A 25,338-nucleotide genomic window follows, 5' to 3' on the forward strand; every position below is an offset into this window, starting at 1 on the left:
GGAACACAAATAAAGAGAAATATTTTTCACATTATTTGAAAACGTTAGTATCATTATTGGACAGTGTTGTTTCCTCGGTAACTGTATGTTTTCATGCAATAATAACAAGAAAACACAGGAAATCCTGTATGTGGAACCAGCCTTTATATTTGGTGTTTTTTGTGGTCCTACAATGAGAAAGAATACATTTTTTATAATTTAGAAAACAGTTTGTGGCTTTTACATTGAGCACAGTAGCCATGCACAATGCACAGTAAATAACGTGAGATACTGGTGACAGCTTATTAGCTTACAAAAATAAAATATTATGTACAAAATTTTATCAACTGTTCACAAAACATTACACGTATTGCAGATTCTCTCCTAAAAAAATGAAACAATACACAGTAGTTTCTAAAGAAGAATCAATTCTTATAAAAACGTCTTGCTTATTTGTTCTAGGTAATGTGCACTTATTAGATAAATATGTACAGTTTGACACTGCTTTTACAATCTGTGAATTAAATATATATCAAATAACCTTACAGGTAAGCAGATATGCTTTCACAATATTCTTCAAGCGTGAAAATACATCATTGGCTGAATTATTGTACTTGTACCATTTCTGTACCTCTGTGACTGTACAGTATTTCTAATCATATGTATCCAAAACTGGATCTTTAGGAAAGTTTGAACATGCAAGAAACAAAGAGACAATCATGAAAATCTTCCAGATGGCTGATACTTGCTTTTTATATGCTTGAAAATAATATCCTCATGCTATGGAGTGTGGATGGATGGATGGATTGATTGATTGGATGGATTCTTTTGTGTCAGTGGTTCAGGGAAACATTTTTACATCTTTGGCTGCACGCATCACTAAAAACCTTTGAACGGTCTCATCTTCTCCACACAAAATAAGCAATGTGTATTGAGCAGAAAACCAATAAATAGATCCTGAAGAATTATTTCACAACAATTCTGTCTCTCATGTTCAATACGACTAAAGCTCTCAAGAGGCTTGCGCTAGTGCATATGTTATTTTATAATCCTTTTAGTATTTCAAATGCATGCATTTAAAGTACAATATCACTTAAAGCGTCAATCTAACCTCACTAATTAATGTCTGTCTAGTGTCTGAGGAGAACCAAGTCCATTCTCTTCCATATTCTGTCAGCTGAACCACCTGCAGCAGCACAAGATGTGGGTTCAGTCCAAGAGATGCAACAACTGGGAATGTCCAAGAACTTGCAGAGGAACGGCTCATCTCGGATTGAACTGAAAAGCTCAAAGCGTCAAAGAAGGCTCAGGGTGATTGAAAATGCTTTAGGTGTACATAGACAAAAACAGGATGTCAGTGCAAAAGTTTCTAATACTTTCAGTTCATCGTGTGTTGGCAGTCAGAGCTGAACACCTGAAAAAGAAGAGAACACGACTACAATGAGAAAGAAAAAAAAAAGATCTAAAACATGATCCATCATTTTATATAAAGCTTGAAAATATTATACCTGTAATTATGTCCTGATATGATGATCTCCCCATGACAAGCTTCCATTATAAACCTTCTTTGTACTTGTCGGGTATCCAGTGGTCCATCATCTCCCTCGGATGAGGAATGAAAAGGTAGAGGCAACAGGAAAGTGGTTGTACGCTTTAGCACACACAAACACATATACTTCTGTGTGTGTACACGTGTGCATGTAAGATGTTGGGGAAAGAGGTGCAGCGGTCTGTGGAAGCCATTCACAGGCAGGTAAGTGCAGGTGAAGTCAGCGTCATTTATGACTGGGGCTGACCACAGTCGGGGTTGGAGGGTAAACTAGTGCCACGTTGACCCGCTCCGAGCCGTTCTTGGGGCAGATGATCTCAGTAAGTCCCTCAGGCCGGGGCTGACTTAACAGCTCACCTATAATGTCAAGAAAAATACAAAATAGGTTTTGTTTAATTCACAATCTACAATTTCACAGGACTCCACAACATAAATAAAATGACTTTTCTAGATCCCAGATTACAAAATCGCACAATAAATAATAGGCTACTATAATAGGTCTGATAGACGTAACATTTACTCCACACTAACTGTTCATTGTCCAAAATCGAACGTAATAAAAAATTAACCGTGGTTCAGTGAGGCATTCACTTGTGAACTTGGTTCTGAAAAAAAAAAATGAAAAAAAGTCAATGGCTACTCGATTCAAATTTACTTTTTTATTGTTTGTCGCATTTGAGGCCAACTGAAGCCCTTTTTATCACATATATTATTTATATTGTCAATAAATCAAATTTCAAAAGAAATATCGAAATATAAGCAGGGCTCAAATGGCTGTTCGAATGGACCTTCCAAATCTACCACAAGGATGCGCTGTTTAACAAGCTTTTTTATCTGGGCATGAGTAAGAACCCTGCAAAAACACAATGGCTTAGAGATAGGGCTACAGATATTAAAGCTTTTTTATTCATAATTTAAAACTTTTTTTAATCATAATTTTTTAATTCATAATTTTATTCATAATTGACCTTCTGAAGAACTAGTACCAGTTCCCACAATACTTAAGAAGCGCATCTGTATGCCTTTATGAGGTGGATTATGTCAGTTTATCTTCCGAAAGTAAACCCTGATGGTTTTGAGGTTCAACACCTTTTATTGTCTACTGCACAAAAGCACATAAGCACCCTGAATTGATAGTAAAGTCGTCCATGTCTATAAATAGAGACTGTAGTGGAGGATTCCGGTGTACTAGTCAAAGCAAGTCAATACGCTAATAGGCACACTTTAAGTACTTCAGGGGGATCAGACCAACCGCAGGAACACAAAGCATTACATCATGTGTCAATCCAAGAGATTATAGACCACGGTCATCTGTACAGTGCTTCCATGTGACTTTGAATTTAAAAAAAAAAAAAAGCCAACATGTTCCTTATTTCATCAGTTCTCAGAGCATCTCTTTTCAATTTTTAAAACAAGTTGGACACCAATTAAGATGAAAAAAAAATCGTATTAAATGGCAACATGTTAATCTCTCATATTAAAATGATTATTATACACTGGAAATGGGATTGATGTTGTAATTGTGACCAAAATTTTCAAAGGAAATTGAATACGTTGTCCATAAAGTGGCCCCAAAAAGACTTTGTCCAACGGGAACTGATTGGATCTTGGATCAATGTCATTTGCTAATGAAGAAGTCCACACAGAAAAGAGATGTTTGTGATTTTTTGTTTTAACCAACTGAACCCTATTGATTTTTAGTGGAAGTATGTTTCACTCCAATTCATCTCAAAATCTAAGTGCTGCTTTATATTTTAGATTTAATGCAATTACATTTATTGATTTGTAAGCTTTACTTGAAAGGAAACTAAATTTAAAGTCATAATTTACTCACCCTGGTATTGTTCTAATGCTGTAAGGCCTTCTTTCTTTTATGGACCATAAAAGGAGAATTAAAATTACTCTCATTCATTCATATTATGGCATTGAATAGCAACCAATATAAAGCTTTTTAAGAAAAAGAAACAAAAGCTTCACTCCGCCTCACAATTCTCCTTTTATGGCATTAACAACACGAGTGTGAGTAAAAGATTACTTAAAGGTACAATACGTAAGAATTTTATAATAAAATATCCAAAAATCACTTGCACAGTGTGATATATTTCCTACAGTTGTGTGCTTGCAATATCCCAAAAGATTTTTTTATTTCAGACTCAGAGAAATTCCAATTTTATATAAGTGGCCGTCCCAGAAAAAAATGCCGCCCGTCAATGACGCAATATCCGCGCTATCCTTGGTTTCCATTCATACTGCCATAGCCATGACGTAACCATGGCGACAGACGAGGACAACTGCATAGTGCGTAATGTTTAGCAGCACGCACTCACTTCTGGTTTCTTTCAAACATAGACCATGGCAAGCAGACTTTGGGAAAAACAAGGGGAACTAAAATGAGGATCAAAATCAGCGTGGCGTTTTTGAGATGCCGAGAGCTCCACGTCCGTGACTAACTTGGACTGAGCTTCACGAGTCACGACTTGACCGTTTTATTAGACAGGTGAGCTAATGTACATATAACAAATCAATGGTATATAATGTTAGCTCAACATAATGAAATGTTCAGTATGTTATTCTAATGTTGATCTAGCTTACTGCTAGTTTCGTATTCCAAACAAACTAACACATAGTAAAACAACATAACTTTCAACACACATTTAAATGCCGTTTAGTGTGATAGTGTAACATTAGACCAAGTGAAGCAGCGCTGCGCAGCGCTCACAAGTTTAATTCGTTAGTTCAAGTTTAGTTGAGGGTATTCCGGTAGAATTAAATGTCCGTATATACGCAGGACTTGCGTGTGATATCTGTCTCTTTAGCAATAGCGACCTGCTTCATACCACTGTAATGTTAAAAAACATGAATGTTTGCAGTCATCCATAAACATTATCAGATCCATCAGCTTGACAGCAAGTCCCATAATTCAGCTCATCACTGCGTCATAAACCTAAGCCTTTGTTATTGTTGGAAACTGCGCCCTTTTGTAGTGAAAAAACCTACATATTGTGCCTTTAATTTTCATTTTAGGGTGAACTATCCCTTTAAGAGCTTCTAAGTAGATTCCTTTATTGTGAGCTTAGCACAGCTAGTATCAACCAGTCACTAATATTGCCTTGATCTATCCTAACATCAGGTTTGATTTGGTTTTAACAATAGACTCGGCTTGAAAAATGTCTTGCAGTGAAACGTCTCCCACACCAACAGGGAAGCAATTTATGCCATGAAGCAGTTTAACGATGCAGTTTCCTGATGAGTAATATGCAATTAGGCAAAAAGATTAGACAAATGTGAAAATTTTCCTGCGAAAACTCCCAGTTATGTTTAACACATAAAATAACTGCACATCACGGCATTGCATTACACATCCTCGGCACAGTGGCCTGGACTGGTACACCACTTACGCCATAAGGCCTATTGATTTTCTGCTCTCCTTCGTTCTGAATAAAGGAGGAATTCCGATAGACTGAACTTGGTCACTCAGCAGAAAGATGAAGGCCAAAGCAAGTCCAACGTGCAGTTAAGCACACAGTGATTGCCAAAGGTCTCATTGCTGGTTATACGTGATGTGTTCACTGATGACAGTGATTGGAAAATTAGTCAGCAGTCCCTAAGGGAATCATATGGAATAAAGGTGAGTGTGCTTGCTGATTCATGCACCAGTTATTATTATTACTTGCTCCTCCTCTAGTCTGGGTCATAGTGCTGCTAATATGTGTTGGACCGCAGTCATTTCTGGCATCCAAACTTTAGAAACTGCCTTCTTTCTTGAAATAACATTACCAGGTGTGTTTTTGCACTCGGGTCTGTTTGTTCCTCTGCCAGACTCTCCATTTCTGCATCACATACTTTTTGTTCTTGCTCTCTGAGGTGCATTATCAGGTCCTTAAAAGGTATACTGCACTCCCCAGCAAAAGCTTCACGTCAATACCACCGTACAACAATCCCCAGTAAGCAAGAATGGCTTCCAGGTTTATGGATAAAAGTTTTAAACACAAGAGCAATGAACCATGATAAGCCATCAAGGCCTGTGCGAACTGCGAAGAACAATGACTTTTACAGTCTTATTGTAGCTATACGCTCACAGAGACAGAAAAAATGATGCCTCTTTATTCTTCCTTAAAGTCAACAAAGAAATTGAATCAAGAAATCAATATTTTTCTTAATCAAGAATTTTCCCAATGCAAAATTAAAACATTTCTTGCACTTTTCGTAGCACGAATCTTCTCCTTATAAACCAGCTAAATCATCCAATCGATTCACGATCCGATCAATAACCAATAAACAAACACCCTCGATTTTTCTCATATTACGCTAGGAAATTAATACATAAAACTGTGCAAAAGTAAAATGGGTTGCATGTCAGTTTTACTAGACTAACTAAAATGCAATACAAATATGAGAGAAAATTTTATGCTTGAGAATATAATCTCTTTAAAAAAAATTACATCTTGTGCAAACATGAAATGTTTTAAAAGATCTCTAAATGATCAGCTGAATTTCCTCTTCTTAATGAAGTTAATAAGTAATGAGAACAAGTTGGGTATATCAGTGGTCTTGGGGGTGGAGAGTCTGGAAGCTGTTGGCCACATAATTGCACAGTAGGGGTTTATCTAAGGAAGCCTGGGGGAAAATAAAGAACCCCAACCCCCATGAGCCATTAGACTCCCCTCCGAGTTTTGAAGCTTTCTAAACACAGTTTACAGGTCATGTATCTAGTTAGCTATTTGAAGTCTGAGGATCGGCTTTGCGGGCTTGAAGGAATGTTAAAGTCCAAACATCCGGGGTGACAATGTTGTGACGTGAAGTTCAGGTCAGTTGACTCGCTTCAGTCCACAATTATTACTTATTAATGAGAGCCAGGGTGCAGAATGACAGTAAATGGATTGAGTCTACTTTCACTGCTTGAGAGAGAATGACAAACATGAAACTTAATGTTAAAACAATGTTTATCACTACAACTGTCAATGCAAGAGGAAATCCATCAGAAAGGGATGTCCAGGTACTAAACCCAGACAAAAGCACACCTGCCCAACTCAATGCAGAAATAAATGTGTAACTAAACTCTCCTGTTTCTTAATTTGATCTTCCATTGTGGGTGTAAATGAATACAGGCTTGGACTTGGCGCTGGTAACCCAATGCAAATGATCCTGAAGCTGAAAATACAGAATTATTGCGTTACATAGTAGCATGTACAACTGACACTAAAACTATGAAAACTTAATTTATTTCCCCCTCACACAGTCATTTTTATTTTTGGTAAACTGTACACAATATAGATTGACACTATCCACAATACATTTTGTTGCATTTTTGCATTGCGATATATTGTTACGGCCCCTAATAACAGGTGAAACAGCCACCCAACACCATGAGAAAGGCCACAGTTTTTCAATAATGAAATTGAGACCTAATTCTTTTCCACACAATTCACAGTCATTAATGAGTGGTAAACCTGCCCCACGCCTGGAGGCAGGGAGGACAAAAACTTGAACCCAGAGAGAATTAGTTACCTACACAATAAATCTCCAAACCCTGAATCTATAAACACATTTCCTTACGGGTACACTGCAGTTTAAACATCCTGTACTCGCTGGGGCAGGAAGCAGCAAAGAGAATGAAACAATGAGACACATTTCCATAACAAAGCTGACTGTTGCTACACTCACTCATGGCATGTCTAGCTTCCACTTCACTCCCACAGTCATACTTAAGATCTTACATTCCAATGACACATTTTTCATCTTCTGTTTTCTGAGCACTACATTTTCCATCAACAATCAGCCATAAACTATAACTAACTCTCAATAACTAAAACAACATGACATAAAATAAAGGGGATTTTTCAACAGAAAATATGTAAATATTTGAGTCTGAAATTATGATTTTAAAAAGTATTTATGCACACTTAGAATGAATGTAATAATTTTTTTGAAAATTCTGTCCGATACAGATAAGCTGGTAATTCTTTTATCATGTTATGGCAGCTAACCTATAAATGGCCAATTTTAAAACTCTATATTATTTGGTCCAAATTTTAGGTTGAAAATGGGAAAGAATTGTTGAGAGGGAGCATGAAGAGTCATTTTCACACATGAATTTCAGATGTAATGTTTTAGTTTTATCAAATGCCAGCGCTGGCCACTTATAGCCACTTAGATATGCAATTTCGTGTCTATGACAAATGCGTACAAACATTTTGGACCTGAATTTGTATATGTACTAATTTTGTAAATGTATTTTTCATGTATATATACTTTATGACGTTATTTTTCGATTTGATCAAGAACGTAAACCAATGCAGTATCCAGTCAGTTCGATGCTACTGTATAAAACAAACATATAAAGTTAAAAATAAGACAAAAAAAAATTAAAATATAGGCAAATTACTATTCAGAAACGTTTTGTGTGGTGAGGTTCTGCTTGCCTCTCTTCATCGCCGCTTTCTGGGTCTGATTCTGGCTCATACTGATACTGCAGTATCGACAGACACCATTATGTACATTTGACAGGAACACATATGCAACTTTCGCCCATAAAGGTAATGGGCGTGAAGTATCTGGACAACGTGCACTACACAGTAGCCAATCACAACACACCGGCCCAAACTAACCAATCTGAGCCTACTGCCTGTTTCTAGGGGAGTGGTTTCATAGAGTCAGGATGTAAACCGGTCGTTCAAATGACAAAGGAAAAAGCAGCTTAAAATAAAGGTGAAATTTATGAAAAATAAGACTTTTTAAAAAAGAAAAACCATGAATACGTGTTATATTGCACCCCATAAACACAATAATGCAAAGAAAAAAAGCAATAAACCACCCCTTTAAGACCAAAGCATCCAATAAGCCTGTTATCTTGAATAAGACAACATTCAAAACACAACACACACATACAAAAGACAAAGGCTTGTCTAGCCCTCCAGTCGCATTCCAGATATTTCCAAAAGCCGTTTTATCTTTAACGCATTCATGCTGTGACTCGCTCTGCGGCCCTTTGTGAAGTTTAAAATCTGGGTCAAAGACATCCTGGAATGCTTCATCTTTTCCCCGAGTGTCCAGAGGATGTGGATTCATAAAGGTACTGCCAAAATAAACTGCCTCCGGAATTAACAGCGTGTAGCTGACATAGCGCTTGTCATGCAGGGGCTCGTCTTGATTTATTGAATCATTCGCAACAAAACAGAACAAAACCACACTGTGATTATTGGTGAATTTTTGAACCTATATTTGATGCTCAGTGGGTTTTAAAACAAGGGAAAGCTGACAATGTGCTGCGACTGTCTTTCTGCACCACATATGGTGGTATGCATCAGTCATTTCTCACTGTTAGTAAACCGTGATCAGACAAGACTGCAGCGTGAACGGCAGGATGAGACGTAAGCAGCCACACAACGCCGGCGACTCGGGCAGAGGATTATCGCTCTGAGTGATAAAGCACAAAGCACGTCAGCGGGTAAATTAGGGTCATCCCCATGCACACGCATGTACACATGTATATACACACAGCTTATGTGGACACAGAAATAGATACTTAAAGGGATCACTACATGAGAAATCAAATTTGCCTTTATCGTTTGACATATAAGAGGTCTTCGAACCTTTAAAACAGCCTGCAGTTTCATAACTTAAAATGCAATCTTCGTTATGGACAAAGCATTTATTTATCCAAGCTCCAAAAACCGCTCATTTTGACATTGGGTGACCTGTGCAAAACATTTGCATGTGACTGTCTCCGGAGCAAGACATCAACGAATTGCTCTCTGGCGTCAAGTCGTTTGACATTTGCCTACACTGGATGAACCCAAATAGAACCCATTACACTCAAAAAAAAAAATGCTGGGTTGTTTCTGTAAACAAATTGTTGGGTTGATTGTGCTGGGTCAAAATGCTGGGTTGTTTGGGGCACTGTAAACACATTATTGGGTTGCTCATGCTGGGTCAAATGAGTTGTAAGGGGGTAATTCACAAATAAACAGCTGGTTGGGTTATTTTGACCCAGCAACTGGTTCATTTCTTTGTGGAACTTTGTGGAACTTTCTCTTTCTGGATTTTCTGGATACAATGTAGAATGAGTATACATTGTACAATTGTATACAAAAAATATTAAAGAGATGTATTACAAATGTAAAAAAAATATATAAATAAATGATTGAAATCACATACAGTGGCCTCTCTGGTTTATTGTGTTACAGAGACAATAATTATTTTACATTCGTAATATACCGTAACAAATATTTGTTACTAAGTTTAATATGGTAATGAGACAGGAAATAACCCAGCACATGAGTAAGACTTAACGCAGCAAGATGGTCAATTTCACCTACTGGTTGGGTCAAGACAGGAAATAACCCAGCACACGAGTAAGACTTAACCCAGCAAGATGGTCAATTTCGCCCACTGGTTGGGTCAAGACAAGAAATAACCCAGCACATGAGTAAGACTTAACCCAGCAAGATGGTCAATGTCGCCCACTGGTTGGGTCAAGACAGGAAATAACCCAGCACATGAGTAAGACTTAACCTAGCAAGATGGTCAATTTCGCCCACTGGTTGGGTCAAATGAATGACCCAATAATATGGGTTAAATGGAAAAACCCAGCACTTGGGTCAAACCAACCCAGCACGTGTTCTGTCCTATAGTGACCCAGCGGTGAGGTTAAGGTTGGGTTATTTTTTAACCCGCCGTTTTTTTAGAGTGTATAATCACGAAACGTTGTCTACACTACAGTTTACAGGTGCAAGACCATTTTCTGACACACTTTAGCACTTGATTCTGTCATCAAGAGGACAAATGGAAGAGTGAATGAACGTTTGCTTTGACTCGTCCAGTTTACTCGACTCTTTTGCATCTCTGTACATGTGTCTCTGTGCATGTTTCATCAAAACTTTATCTGAAATTACTTTCCTGCTGATGTAATCAAGGCCTTGAGGGCAGGGAAAAATGAATAAATTGCCCAATTAAAAAAAAAAATGTAAAAAAACAATTTATCAAACAATTTTATTACAGCCAACTTTTGATGGGCACATCCTGATGGATAAAAAATTAAGTCCTGCAATAGTTTTTGCTGAATACTCTGGGATGAATTGTGTCCGCTGAAGATAGCAGTGTTTATTTGATAGGTTTTGGATATATTGATATTTTCTTGGTTATAATGCTCTTAGTCATTTGATCTATACTATACTATAGTAATAGAATACAACAATACACATTGATGTAAACGCGTCATGCATTCATCGGCACGCGGCCAGAGCTTAACAGTCGTCTGGATTCAGACGTCTCAGTCAGTGCTGTGTGTCCTGATGAGATTTCCATGCTCTGCTAAAAAAGTCAAACGGCTGAGGTTAGAAGTGAATCCGTTTTAAACACATGCTCAATGCTTGAAATCCGTCACTGAAGAGCCCTGAAATCAAAGGTCTGCTCATGACCATGAATCTCTATTCTTCATATCTCTTAGAAGAACGTCAAGAGATTTATTAAAGTCAACAGATGAAGCAGTAGACATAACCAGTTAGACACAATCATTAAAGGAGTAGTTCACTTTTAAAAAAATGTTGCTGATAATTTACTCACCCCCATGTCATCCAAGATGTCCATGTCATTCTTCAGTCGAAAAGAAATTAAGGTTTTTGATGAAAACATTCCAGCATTTTTCTCCATATAATGGACTTTACTGGTAACCAAACGGTTCAAGGTCCAAAAGACAGTTTCAGTGCAAACTGCAAACTACTACAAGGGCTTTAAACGATTCCAGACGATGAATAAGGGTCTGATCAAGCGAAACGATCGCTCATTTAAAAAAATGCAAAGTTTAAGTTTTATAAGCTCAAATGGTCGCCTTGCTCTGTTCTGTGATGCATGTTTTTTGAGTCTGAACAAATCTTTTTTTTGAGTCATTTGGTTCATTCAACGAACGAAATGAACGAATAGACTCAGAAAAAGATTCGTTCATTTTGATGAACGAGTTCGAACAGGAGAGTCACACAGAACAGAGCAAGGCGAGCATTTGAGCTTATAAAACTTAAACTTTGTTAGTTGTTTTTTTTGTTTGTTTTTTAAATGAGCGATCGTTTTGCTTGATAAGATTCTTATTCATCATCTGGAATCGTTTAAAGCCAGCGGTTAAAGTTTTTTAAAAGTGAACTACTCCTTTAACTAGGGTAATCACTTTGGCTATACATTTCTGACTTGCACTCAACAACAAACACAAGTTAAAGGGATAGTTCAACAACCTTCATGTCATTTCAAACACAAAGGCTACGTTCAGACTGCAAACAGAAGTGGCACAAATCGGATTTTGATTTTTGCCTATTTGTGAGTCAGATCAGTTTGGGTTTTTTTCACGACCACAAACCACATGGAATCTGATATATTTTTTGGGATTCTATTCCATCTGTGGTGCTAAATCTGATACATAACCTCAGTCTGAACAGTCATATCAGAATTTGTGAGACTTTTACATCACTCTAATCACAAATCTGGGCTGACAAAAGTCACTTAGTTCTTTGGTCATTCGGGTTATATGAAAGCGGAAGGACAGAGAGGTATCATGGTCCAGCTCTACACAAGCAAAAAAACAGAATCTTTATCTTTCTCTTTATCTTCATCTTCATCCTCCTTATCGTCTGTGCACAAAGGTGCTTTTGTGGCACATCAGCTTTTAAATAAACATGCAAACAACACTGACGTCAGTATCCATATGACTGTGTGCTTATTCTTTTTTTGCATATGCGTGTCTGATCGTACCTTGATCAATCACACTCTGTGCCTGATACTGACACTGTTGAATGATTCAACTCACTGACTCTGTCATTCTGTGTTTCATGAAAAAAAGAAAATCATACAGGTATGAACAACATGAGAGTGGGCAAATAATGACCTTAATATTAATCATCCCTTTAAAACAGTCTGTATTAGTTTCATCCTCAAAATTAGGAAATAACATCTGCTGGAACCAAGGAGCCAAATTACTGACTGAAGCACACCAACTATTACTGACATGGGAGACCATCAGGCTTAATTGCAGACAATGAAGTGAAATCAACAGTGGAACTGACCATGACAAATCCATATGGCTCTTTCTCAGTAACATTACAAAAATCTGATAATAACACAACTGATTATTCACAGATCTGACCGGGTGAGTACTAAAGAATTTGTAAACTTTTCTTGAGTCCTCTTGAATTTATCTATTCTCTTCTTCAAACACAAATCTGCTGTATTTTTTCCATTTCATTCCAGATGTTTCTTATTCCTCTCTTTCTTGTCCGTTTGCTATTTGTGAACCCCACACAGAGATGTCCATCAAACGCTAACACAATGTCAAACAACATTGTAATCAAACATCAGGGCTTAATTTATGCAGATCTTAATCGAGCAGACGAAAACGAATAAACGGAACCAGATTTGTTCCCACTCTACAGTATTTCCCACAATCCATCAAGGTTCCTGGTACACAAAGTTGTAGTCTTGACAGCTTGTAGTCTCACAAGACGAGACCATGAGTGACTTAATTCAAATGAACAGTTTGTTTTATGTGCCATGAAATACATTTAAGTGGAAGGAAAAAATACTGAAATTACATGATTACAAATATAATATATATATGGTAAAAGAGCACTGGCCATTAGAGATCCCAAATAGACTATACCATATAATAAAATAACCAGATTTTTTTTTATTTATTAACAACAACAAAAAAACACGTACTGTTTACTTCACAGACAACTCAAAAATAAAGTGGAATATATGGTTTTATACAGCACACAGTTGTCCATAACGTGAATTTTCAAAGCAGTAACCGTAGTAACCATATGAGAACTACCTAACATCAAGACAGCTGAAGAACATTATCATCAAATTAGTAAAATTTGGGGGGGGGGTCCCTTTAAACCTAGCATTGATCTATGTATGAAGTACATAAACAGCAAAAAGGCTGTTGTAGGCTTGATCTGTCATATAGCGGCTTGTGACAGATGTTCACATCTGGTCTGAAATGAGATCACTGCCGACATGTATCGTGGCTATCCAGCAAGCCGCCATCATTATCCACTAGCTTAGGCTGACACGTTATGCCAATTATCCTCAATTGAATTTGTATTGATTTTAGAGATGCGGGAAGCTCACAGAGAGAGAACCAAATATCTCTAAATTCAACAGTAGCAGGGAGGAGGACACTTCTTTGTGAACGAACTGAACAATTCAAAGCCAAAAACATTCATTTTTTCATTTGTCATTCATTTGATCTTTTTATCTTCAACATTCATTTAGAATGTAAAAAAAACTTTTTCAAAAGATTAAATATTAAATATATATATATATATATATATATATATATATTCAGTTACTTTTATATTTATTTATATCTGAATTTTTTTTACACTATCGTTCAAGAGTTTGCCATTTTTTTATATTTTAAAATGTAATTTATTCCTGTGATGGCAAAGCTGAATTTTCAGTGCTTTTTAGTGTCACATGATCCTTCAGAAACCATTCTAATATGCTGATTTGCTGCACAAGAAACATTTCTTGATATTATCAATGTTAAAAACATTTTTGTGGAAACCATGATACATTTTATTCAGGAATATTTGATTAAAAAAAAAATGAGATTTCAAAGTGACAGCATTTAAATAATGCATATTACTTTCATATGTATTACATTTCTTTACTGACAAATAAATTTGAAAACATCCCCACTTCCCCACACGACTCCATTAAAATGACTCAGAATGGAAAAAAGCAACACCATTCTCAAAGACAGGGTCTGAGCCAAATAAAGGTATGTTATTTATTTGTTATTTTTTTTAAGGCAAATCTTCTGTTTGTATAGGTTTACTTCACAGTGCATGAGTAATCAAGCATGCAGAAGTGAAAGTGTGAAGCAAATCATGTGTTCATAAATTTAACCCAGTATCCAGTGATGCAAAATGATTAAACATATTAATAAACAGAAGATCAATTATTTCACCAAAGTAGACGTAAACATTCAATCGTGTACCCTGTCTAGTACATGAGAATGTTTGTCCTAACCTGAAATTCTCAAGTCGCACAAGACTTTTCTTGGCCACAGAGCAGCCTCAAACACTGGTTTCCAGGAATAGCAGCATCTCTCCCTTTGGAGGAAGTTCCCGCTGCTTTTGCTGCCAAAGGTCAAGGCTGGAGCACTTCATCCGCATGGACAGATCTGTCCTCTCACAACAGTACAGCAGTTATACAATCACCAAATGAAGCGTGCTACATTGATACCACATGGAAAAACTAATCAATGTTCTCCAGCTACGCACAATTGCACAAATTAATAAGACATGAGTCACAATAAATGCTCTTTTTTTTACTAGAACACACTTAAAAGATATATCCTATGGTGAAGTATGCAGTTTGCAATGCTATTTCAGATGCAGAGCAGAATCTGATAAGGCCTACAGGCAGAGATCTGATCTGGGCTAAAATAAGCTAAGGCTAAAAGAAACATGTAAACATCTGACTAGCAAAGAGCTGATACAACACAGAAACAGAGATGGAAACGGGACATGGGGAGAGCTTCTATCTAATCCAGCTGACACGGTGAGAACGCTGATAGCACATTTACACATCAACAACCATAAGGGTAATCCAAGGCACTTGTATAATGTAGAAAATAAAGTTTCAAAAGCCTTTATTTAATCATGGCTTTAAGTGAATAAAATTGGTGACAGATTCACCGCGTTGCGGCTTTATGCCTTCGTCGGGGTGCACGTCTGTTTTATCACTAAACATGAGAAATACGATCATTCATCGTTCATTTTTAACCAAAGAGGCTTAATAAACCATCATCTTGCTCTTATAGAAAAATATAAGGTGACAATGATACAGTGTGGTAGTATAAGGCACATCCATAAACGTCCTATATCAATCATATACCATATAGTACTTTCATGGTATTTCAAAGACAATCATGGTATTGGCAAGCTATGTTTAAATTAACCATGATATTACTATAGCACATGTTCACAAAATATGGTAATTAGGGATCCACCTATAATATATGGTTAATATTTAATTAGTTTTTAAGTTATGGCTGATTAATGGCTAATTTTAAAAGCATACATTTTATTTTAATGATCCACTTTAGACATTCTAACTATGAGTATCATTGCAACTACATGTTAACTAAGTCTCAGAGGATTAGTAGACTGTAAGTAGACTGTTAGGTTAGTTGTTAGGGTTTGGTTACTATTAGTATATAATTTTGTCTAAATCAATCGTTGTAAATGCTACTACATATGACACTGACGTGGATAAATCTGCTGATGTGACTCATGTGATGACAACATTGAAAAAGACTGCACAAGCATTACAAACATTTCTATCCAGCCCTGCACAGGTCACATGGATAATTCTGCAGGCTTACGATGTAGACCTCGAGGGAACGTAGTGACATAACAGGACTGACAGCATCAGATTATTCCCGGTGCTCGGCAATACAAGGTTTCAGGCTGAAACATGCAAGACAGAAATGAAATCATACAGATGGGGGTAAGAGTTTCCAAATTCTTCTAGAGCAATAATGGCTCTAGAAGAGTTGTTTGAGCCATTAGAGATGTTTGAGCCATTAATTGGCTCAAACATTTGAGCCAATTAATGCAGAACCAGCACAAGGTTAGCTGTTCCACTTTTAGATATGATAGCCATCTTTCCTGCCTGTGAGCTGTGTCCTAAATACAAAGAATAAATAGAACAATAAAAAGTTGTATAATAATGATTTGAAAGTACTTTTACACAGACAGTCCAACAAACACTCAGAAAAAAGGTACAAAAGCTGTCACTGGGGCTGTACCTTTTCAAAAGGTACACTTTTGTACCCAAAGGCTGCATATTGGTACCTTAGTGGTACATATTAGTACCTAAAATGTGCATATCACCACCTAAAATGGACATAATAGCTCATGAAATGGACATATTAGCACTTAAAATGTACATATTAGCACCTAAAATGCACATATTAACACTTACATTGTACATATTAGGACCTAAAATGGACATTAGCTCCTGAAATGTACATTTTAACACTTAAAATGTATATCTTAGCATCTAAAATGTACATATTACCACCTAAAATGTACATATTACCACATAAAATGGACATATAAGCTCTTGAAATGGTCATTAGCATGTAAAATGTACATATTAACACCTAAAATTTCCTTAATAGCACCTAAAATGTACATATTAACACCTAAAATGGACAAAAGTTTACCTTTTGAAAAGGTGCAGCCCCAGTGACAGCTTTTGTACCTTTTTTTCTGAGAGTGCACGCTCTAAACTTCCAGTGATCATTAGAGATAAAACTGTCTTTGTGATACAGCCAAAGTCGTCATGATCTAATGAGACCAGATACAAATCAAGGAAACACAAAGAAAGCACCATAGCTGAGCATTACGAATCTCAAAATTAGCATAATTTCCCAGAATGCTGACAGTGGAATGTTTTCACAAGCAGAATTTCCAGTGCAATAATAAAGGGAAGCAGGTTTTTACATATCGGAAAAACGTATAATATAAATATACAAAACTCCTGTTGACCCTGACTGATCACACCACACACATGCAATTGGCAACTTCTGGATCGTCACATCTCATAAATTATGTCTTATCTTGAGTTTTTTATGACATACATTATTCCTTCTTGTTCTAAAGCCATAATGTTTTATCTTGGTACAGGTCCATACATGTTTATACCGCAATGAGGTAAATCCAATCTCTAATTCATCCAAGAACAGCTCTCTCATCCTGAGGGTATACAGTATGATGCCATATAAACTCGAGTCGATGAGGACTCCGAAGACTGTATGACAATAAGTTGTTACAGTTAACCAACTCTGCCTTGACTTAATTGCCGGTCTTTAAGGTTCCCTTTCACTCGCGGGGTAATCCTGTTAAATCCATTAAGGGGATAACAGGAGGAATCAAACTGACCCTAGTATACCCCAACTGCCAGGGTATGTCATAAATGTCTGAAAGCAGAGAGCTAATGTAAAGAAGAAGAAAAAAAATCAACCATATTGGTATACTACACATCTTGAGGTTTCCTTACCAAGGCCAGGAAATGAACAAAGGCCCTCAAAAATATTTATCAAATAACTCTATTTTAAAGATTAAAGTTCTATCTAAAACATTAAAGGTTAATCATTAAAACACTAAAAATATATAATTTAGAAAATCTTAAAAATAGATTTATTAAATGTAATGTTGATCCTAACTACAATAAAATATTATCTAAAGTTATAAACGTATCTAAAACGTTAGTAGGTAACACTTTACAGTAAATTCATATCTAAAAGGTTAGATTTAAACAAATAATTTAATGATATAGTTAAACAATCTTTAGCAAACCTTAGCAAAACATAATTATCTCAATTTAGTTCTTATTTACAAAAAATGCTTATGTAAAAGTTATATCTAAAAAGTTTGATAATTGTTAGCTCAAGTTAGCTCAGGTCCATTAAATAATATTAAGACATACAACTTTAGATTTTAATAATGTATTAGTAAATGTTGAAATTAACATGAGATTATTAAATGCTTTAGTAGTATTTTTCCATTTCCATTTCCACATTTTTTAAGACTCTTCATTATAATTTAAATGTTGTGATAGAAACAGCAGATTTTACTGTTTTTGTAATAATTTAGACAAAATAGTATTAAGAATGCAAAAGCATTTATCGGTTATCATTGTATTACCCAGAATTTAAATATCCGTGACCTTCTTATTCATCAAATCTGGGATAGAGAAATATTCCACCTATAGTTCAAACAATATTGAAAACCCTGTCATTTCAACTGCCCTGTGCAGAAACGCCATCATTAGTCTGTCAAAAGCCATGAACGGTGGCGTCCAAAATATCTCAAAATAAGGTTCCCAAAAAGCTGAGGTCAGGTCAGTTAACAAAATGATGGACAGTGCATGCTAAAGAAAGCTGCAAAAAAGACTTGCTGCCCTGACCGCCGCCAGTACGACACTTTCTGGCACCAGTGACACACACCACCAACAACATATGCTCAAATACGTACGTTAATGGCAATCGATACAGGCAAAAAGTACAGTGCGCTGACAGTGCAGGTGTTTCGGCCAGCTCTGATGTGACTGAATTTAGCTCAGGGTAACGAGAGGGCTCTTATTCCTAACACCCAGTCCAAGAGCCAAAAGACTAAATATCAGTTGACTGAGTTTCTAAATGGGTCAGACAAGTTACTGTACCAACTGCCATCTCAATTTTGACCATCCGGGTCCATTAGGAAACAGGTTATGCCAGCATTTTCCTTATTTTCAAACCCTGTCTGAAGATGCCAAATGGATGTAACAGGCCATGCAAGCCAACTGTCAAAAGTAATTTACTGCCATTCTTTGCGCTTTAAAGGATGTGAAGGACAAATTCGACTTTTTCAAGAACCGCTTGTAATTAATAGGCAATTGGTAATTGGTTACACAGTATTATTATATTAATACTTGTATCCAAATGTGCAAACGTCTGCATCACTAAATCTAGACTAGAGTCAAGATCGGAGGAAAGAGAACAGGAGTGCGTTCAAATCAATAAGTTCACACCTGCAAAACACGTCCTCCAGCTTTTCTTTCAAGACAAAACTGCCAAAAACAGTTTCACATAACATGTTTACACACAGACAAGCTCTCACACCCTAGAGGTACAAATCCTTTTTAAATTCCAGTTAAGGTCCTGAATTTGAACTGAATTGAACAAAATGCAGATTTGCATTGAATGTAAAGATGTTAAAGTTTCCAAATGCTTACTGAAATAAAAGCTGTATAAAGGTTACACTAAATTGTGTTAAAATGCATGAAAGACTCAATAGGACTTTATTATCTGAAAACATTGTTCTGCAGTTAGACATCCATATTAATCTAAAAGCAAGCGTTTCTGGGGTCCCAGTGCTCTTCTAAGTAAAGGAGAACTTTCTGTGATCATCACACTGTGTTTAGTGTTTCAGAGAGCTTCAACGCTAAATCAACATGCAAGTGGGCCAAAAAACATCATGCCTAAATTTGGTAGGATCAAAAAACCTTGTTGTTGAACTTGTTCTGTTTTTACTTCGGTTCAGGAAACCTGTTTATGGTAAAACAATGAAACAGGTCTGCACCCCACCACAAATACACAGCTTGCAGTCGATATATATTATCATTAACGAACTCAACAAATCCAGCCTTGAATAATAATGGATACTTAAAAGCTAATGCACTCATTAAGCAGGCCAAACAGGTCTCTACTCTTTGCCAAGGCATGGGGCTTTACATCTTGTGAGCTGTTGTTAAGAACTAATGTGAGTCAGGAATTGCCCCACCTGATCCTGTCTCATCATGTGACAGCAGGGAAAAAACTGTGAGACTTCAGGAAACAGAGCTGCCAAGCCAAAGAGGACATCCTGCCCAGCTATTTAAACATGCTACAATTCATTTGAACATTAAAATGCAACTGTAAAATGAACGAACCATAGCATCTGGTTTATTTTATAGGATGTAAAACATTATCACTGTGCAGAACAAAGGCTTTAGGGACAAGAAGGCCAAGAATGGTCCTTTGGGAATACACAGTGTAATGCACAAATGACAGGCATTGTTAAAAAAAACACACAAAACTACCCTCTGTGTGCATTGATAATTTTAAAAACAGTGGGTCCAAATTAAACATATTTAGACATTTTTTATAACAAAAATCAAGTGGCATTTATTCACATATATGTATCAAACAAAGACATAATTAAATATGTAAAAGCGAAGGTAGACTAAACATTTCAAAAATGGTTGAGAAATGTGGAATTATTTCGGAGAACAGCCTTGTTTCAATCCAATTGGCTATTTGTTTAGATTTTGAGATGACATTCAGACATTTCAAGTGACTAAATACCAAAATACTCTTGGGCTATTATACTTTGTCATGGTGAAACATATTTTCTTTCCAGGATGCGGTGAAACAATTAGCATGCAATAACATATGAAGCTGGGCCTCATTAAGCTTGAGTAAACTCTGTCTTTGACTGTTATTAGGCAAAAATGGGCATGGTGTGTTCAGTAAGGTATGTCTCTTACATAAACCAACCACTTTATCTTTAAAATAACACTTTTAAAATAACACAAATTGTGCCTGTTCCAACACTGGATATAAACACAACAAATTACAACATACATAAACTATCACCCGATGAGATCCTTAAAGCTAAGAATAACTACATAGTTTGCCAGTAAAAGAATTCACCCACGGATTTTACTCTTTTAGAAAACTAAGGGGGTGTAGGACTTCTTTATAAATGAAGTCTGTCAAAAGACAACAGGGCCTTGGTGAACCTAACCGAACTATGAGAGAGCAAAACTACAGAATACAAGACTCCCAAGAAAACAAAATTTGTATTATACTAACATAATTCAATTAAAATATATTCTTATTTATGATTTTTTTTTTAAAAATATATACTGGAACCTAGTATTACTATATATGCCAGTGTCTGCTACGCCTACTAGTCTGCATCCCATGAAGAAAGGCATTTGATGTTACCATGGCTACCCTCTCCAATTCTGTGGATGTGCGAGAGTGAGACAGCCCAAGCTAATTTGTGTTTCTAGGTGTGGCTTCAAACCCACCGAGACTCCCCCCTGTCATGGACAGCCATTCTCATTCTTTGTTTAGCCTAGATCCATCCTTAAATGACTTCATTTCCAGCCTGCTGATTCACCCTTTATTGTGTCAGTGTTTACTTGGCAATAAACCCAGACATACGCCTCCATAGTGACAGAAATGCAAAGATGCTTATTCATCACTGAAGAATTCATTTCACTCATTATTTGCTCTGCTATATATAACTGGGAGATGTATGACTGCAAATTAGTGGTTAACTAAAACGATCTATGTCATTAACTGTAAACATAAATGATTGAAATTGCTAAACAAAAACAACACTAAATGTACTCACCCCTTACGTGTTTTCAAACCTGTATGCATTTATTTATTCTGTGGCACAAAAAAAGAAGATAATATGAAAAATGTTTTTACCATACAATAAAAATGAATGGGGTCGCAAATAGTTTTGGATCCTATTGATTTCAATTGTATATGGGCAAAAACATTCTTTAAAATATATGTGTTCTGCAGAAGAAAGAAAGTCATACAGGTTTGTAATGACAGGGTAAATGATGGATGAACTTTCATTGTTGGGTGAACTATCCCTTCAAGAGCATATTAATCAATGAAAATATATGTTGGCAAGAACAAACTATGTTCACAAACACATGATATCAAACACATTTGTGAAGAACATAGCAAAACACTAACCTGGAAAGGAATGTGGATGGGGGGACCCTCTCTTCAGGCACTTGGAACACAGGATATGCACAGAGTAGTGAAGGCCAGGCCATTCCTGCAGAAGAACGTTTAACTCTTCCACTAGGGGGATGATGGCTTGCCAAGCTGTCCAGATATTTGGCAAGGATGCATGGCTAGAGATGGAGAGGATCTCAGGCTGCAATCTGCTGCGAGAGGACCGGTAACTCACCGTCACAGGCACTTTCCCCCGATAGGCAAAGATGTGATCCTTTCCATCGGACCGCTGCACCACGTGGCTGTTGATTTGCACACTATACCGTGCAAAAAGTCCAAGAGGGGTGAGGAAAGGAAATCTGTATTCAATCTGCAGCTGCTCGACTGAGAAGAACTGACCAGGGACCGATGAGCCCCCACTGGCCGAGGCCTCAAGATGGGGCTCCTCGCTGCTGACTTGACTGGGAAACTTATACCAGACGGTGGCCCCATTAAGCGGCTTGCTGCGAGGTTTGTTGACACAGTAGCAGACGCCCATTTTTTCCAGCAGTTCCATGATCAGGTGCAAGTCCTGCTGTGTCTGTACCAGAGGTTTAAGAAGCAAGCGAATGACGTTTGACGGCAGCAGGCCGTGCAACAGAAAACCCTCCACATGACCATGCATCTGCGCAGAACTGGTGTTATCTCCATCATCTCCTTCAGCCTGTAGTTTCTCAAGCATTAAAGCGAGGTCCCTCTGGAAAAACACATTCAAGATGGCGATGAACCGGGGTAGATTGTGGAAGACGTATTCCTTTAACGTCATGCTGTCTTCAAAGTACAAAAGTTTACCGCTCTCGTGTAGGTAAGAGAGCGCGCTTTGCAAACGGTCCTCAGTCAGCCCGGCCTGAAGGCCCAACCGGGCTGAATCCCACCAGGAAAGCCATAAATCCTGTGGCTTAAAATGCAGTTCCTCAAGCATCTGCCATGACTTTGGCAGGACTCTGTGAAGATTGGGGAAAATCTCCCTGTGATCGGCTACAGACATGAGCTTCTCTTTCAAATGCTGAATGTTTCTCTGGACCTCCACGCAGCTGACACATATCACCGGAGAAAGGATTTGTAGTCGATTGTTGAGCATATATTGCAACTGGGACTTTTTACGCCTCAAGTTTTTATCTGTGACCCCGTAAAAGAGAACATGGGGGCTAGAAGTCCGAACTTCGTAACCTAGCTCAAGGGCTTCGTCAACCTGCAGGGCAAACACATGTAGGCATTCAGTGTCTGTTTTTTCCTGGAGCGAAATCTGTCTGTGAATATCCAGGCACTTTTCTTCAATGTCGACTTCCTCACACAAGTCGCTGTGGGTCCCTACAATGCAAACAACTGCATGTGGCACCTTGGCACTGAGCAAGTGGAGGAAACTGCCTACATGGGAGTAGAAGCTCTTTGATGTATATAATTTTAGATTCACCACCAAAACGTACAGAGCTCCGGGAGAGAGGAAAAAGGGTTTGATAAGATCATAGTTCTGCTTCCCAGATAAATCGTATACAATGAACGTTAGACTGCGTTCTGCATCCGCTACCCAGTTCGTCACATCAATACCCCTACATCCAATCGCCATCTTGGCGTCTGACGGTTTGTTGACGATGCACTGCCTGAGTGTGGTTTTCCCTGCATTTCTCTGGCCCATCAAAACCAGTTTAAGTCTGGGTTTTACAGCAGATTGGGAGTGTGCAAGCTCCTTCTGATAGGCAGCTATGTAGGGGATCCCCTTCATGCACACTTCATATGGAGGCTGAATGAGAGGATTATCTTTCACCTTCCAAATGTTGACTTTGGCAAGTTTTCCAAAATTGTCTGGGAGTATGGCGATTTGGTTACCCTGTAAAACCAGCTCCTCCAATTTCCCAAGGTCTACAATAGAGTCTGGGAGAAATGTTATGCTATTATTGTCCAACCACAAATTAGCAAGATTGCACAGCTGTCCTACCTCCTCAGGGAGGAACGGCAGTTTATTCCGGCTTAAATACAACTCCTCCAAACTGGTGAGTTTGATAATAACCTGAGGAAAACCTTCAAATAAATTTGAGGAGAGATTGAGCATTTTCAGCTTCTGCAGTTTCCCAAACGATTGTGGCAGATTTGTGAGAAAATTATTATCGAGCATCAGGCTCTCCAAGTTCTGCAGCTCACAAAATGTTTCAGGCAAGAATGACAGGTGGGTGCTGCTGAGCCACAAAATTTTAATGGATTGGAGCATCATGATGTTACCCGGAAGACCCTCTAGTTTGTTCCCAGAGCAGTCAAGCTCCTCCAGATCACAGAGGGCAAGGATTTCAGAGGGGAAATGCTCCAGCTTGTTATGATCCACATCAAGTGTTCGGAGCTTCCTGAGCTGTGAAAAGGACCTGGGGAAATCATGCAGCTCATTAAAGCTGATGTCAAGCTCCTCCAGACTTTGCAATGTCCCAATCTGAGATGGCAAGTATTGGATTTTGTTATGACTGATGCATAACTTTTTAAGCCCCCTGAGAAGATCAATATCTTCCGAAAAGTGGTTCAAGCAGTTATGACTGATATCTAACTCAACCAGCTGACTAAGTTGAAATACTGCAGAGGGAACGGTGGCAAAGTTGTTCCTGCGAAGGACAAGGATGCGGAGCCCGGTGAGGGTTGAACCTAGTCCATCTGGAAGCTCTTGAAGTGAGTTGTTGCCCAGATTGAGGACCTCAATCTCCTTTATGTCCTCAGGTAATGTGATTTTCTGGCTGTTTTTGGTGCTGAGAGTCAGCTGTCGCAGGTTGCTCCTCAGCTTCCTGGAGCGCAAAGCAGCATCCCTCCATAATCTAGCAGTCTTCAGGTTATTCTCCTCAGCCATCGTATCGAAGCTGTGCTCCTCCTTGTTTTCATTGGGCACTGCGATCAATCACCTAGGCAGCATGGTGCCGCTTTCACTTGCTTCATCGATTCGGGTTATCCGCACAACAATCCAGATGAAACCAACATTTAGACCGTGCCGATTTCATCTTCATCCAAAAATGTGTGATTCCGTTCAATCGCATTCAAAAAAACAGGGCTGGGTTGCGTTCTTTCACGCATCCTCGATCGCATGGTAAAAACAACACGCGCGCATTAAATGTCACAAAAATTCAGCCTAGATCATGTGGCTGGCGCTTCCGCCAGCGCGTCCTTTGATACCACATGAGAAAAAACCTAAGATATATCTAGTGAGTTAGAATGAAAGAAGGGCAGTGGTGGTTGCTGTGGTCTTTCCCTGTGTCTCCGCCTATTCTCTGCGCATGCAGCCAGCAGTGAATGCTCACAGGAGCAGCACTGCGTCAGAGCCCCACCTTCTCTACGGCGCCTGCGACGCGACGCTCGGGTAAACAAAGGCTTTGATTGGTCTGGTGGTGACGAAGGACGCGTCGCGTTTTAACAGCGGTTTTGAAAACAAGGAGAAGCAGTAAAGGTCATTTCGTTTCGGTCGTTTAACTATCAGTTATGTTCATAAGACCGTGTAAATAATAAC

At 37.9% G+C, this 25,338-nt stretch overlaps 1 protein-coding gene across 1 annotated transcript; it reads right to left on the minus strand.

The window, feature by feature from the left end:
- Positions 1-122: 122 nt before the first annotated feature.
- Positions 123-25,130, minus strand: mfhas1 (multifunctional ROCO family signaling regulator 1). Its single transcript, XM_039688075.2, has 3 exons — positions 21,840-25,130; positions 1,488-1,885; positions 123-1,393 (listed from the first exon to the last, which is right to left on the minus strand). The coding sequence occupies exons 1-2, from the start codon at positions 24,685-24,687 to the stop codon at positions 1,755-1,757; spliced, it is 2,979 nt and encodes a 992-aa protein (XP_039544009.1). The 5' UTR covers positions 24,688-25,130; the 3' UTR covers positions 123-1,393; positions 1,488-1,754.
- Between the last annotated feature and the right edge of the window lie 208 nt (positions 25,131-25,338).

This window comes from Pimephales promelas, chromosome 19, assembly GCF_988280905.1.
Source record: "Pimephales promelas chromosome 19, fPimPro1.hap1.1, whole genome shotgun sequence".
NCBI classification, from domain to species: Eukaryota; Metazoa; Chordata; class Actinopteri; order Cypriniformes; family Leuciscidae; genus Pimephales; species Pimephales promelas.

What these genes read in the sequence shown, in the direction of transcription:
- mfhas1 (XM_039688075.2), bottom strand. Translation starts at nt 24,687, where the DNA reads ATGGCTGAGGAGAATAACCTGAAGACTGCTAGATTATGGAGGGATGCT. An exon ending in CCATCCACATTCCTTTCCAG is followed by an intron (nt 1,886 to 21,839) that starts GTTAGTGTTTTG and finishes TTGACATTATAG; the next exon opens with GTGAGCTGTTAAGTCAGCCC.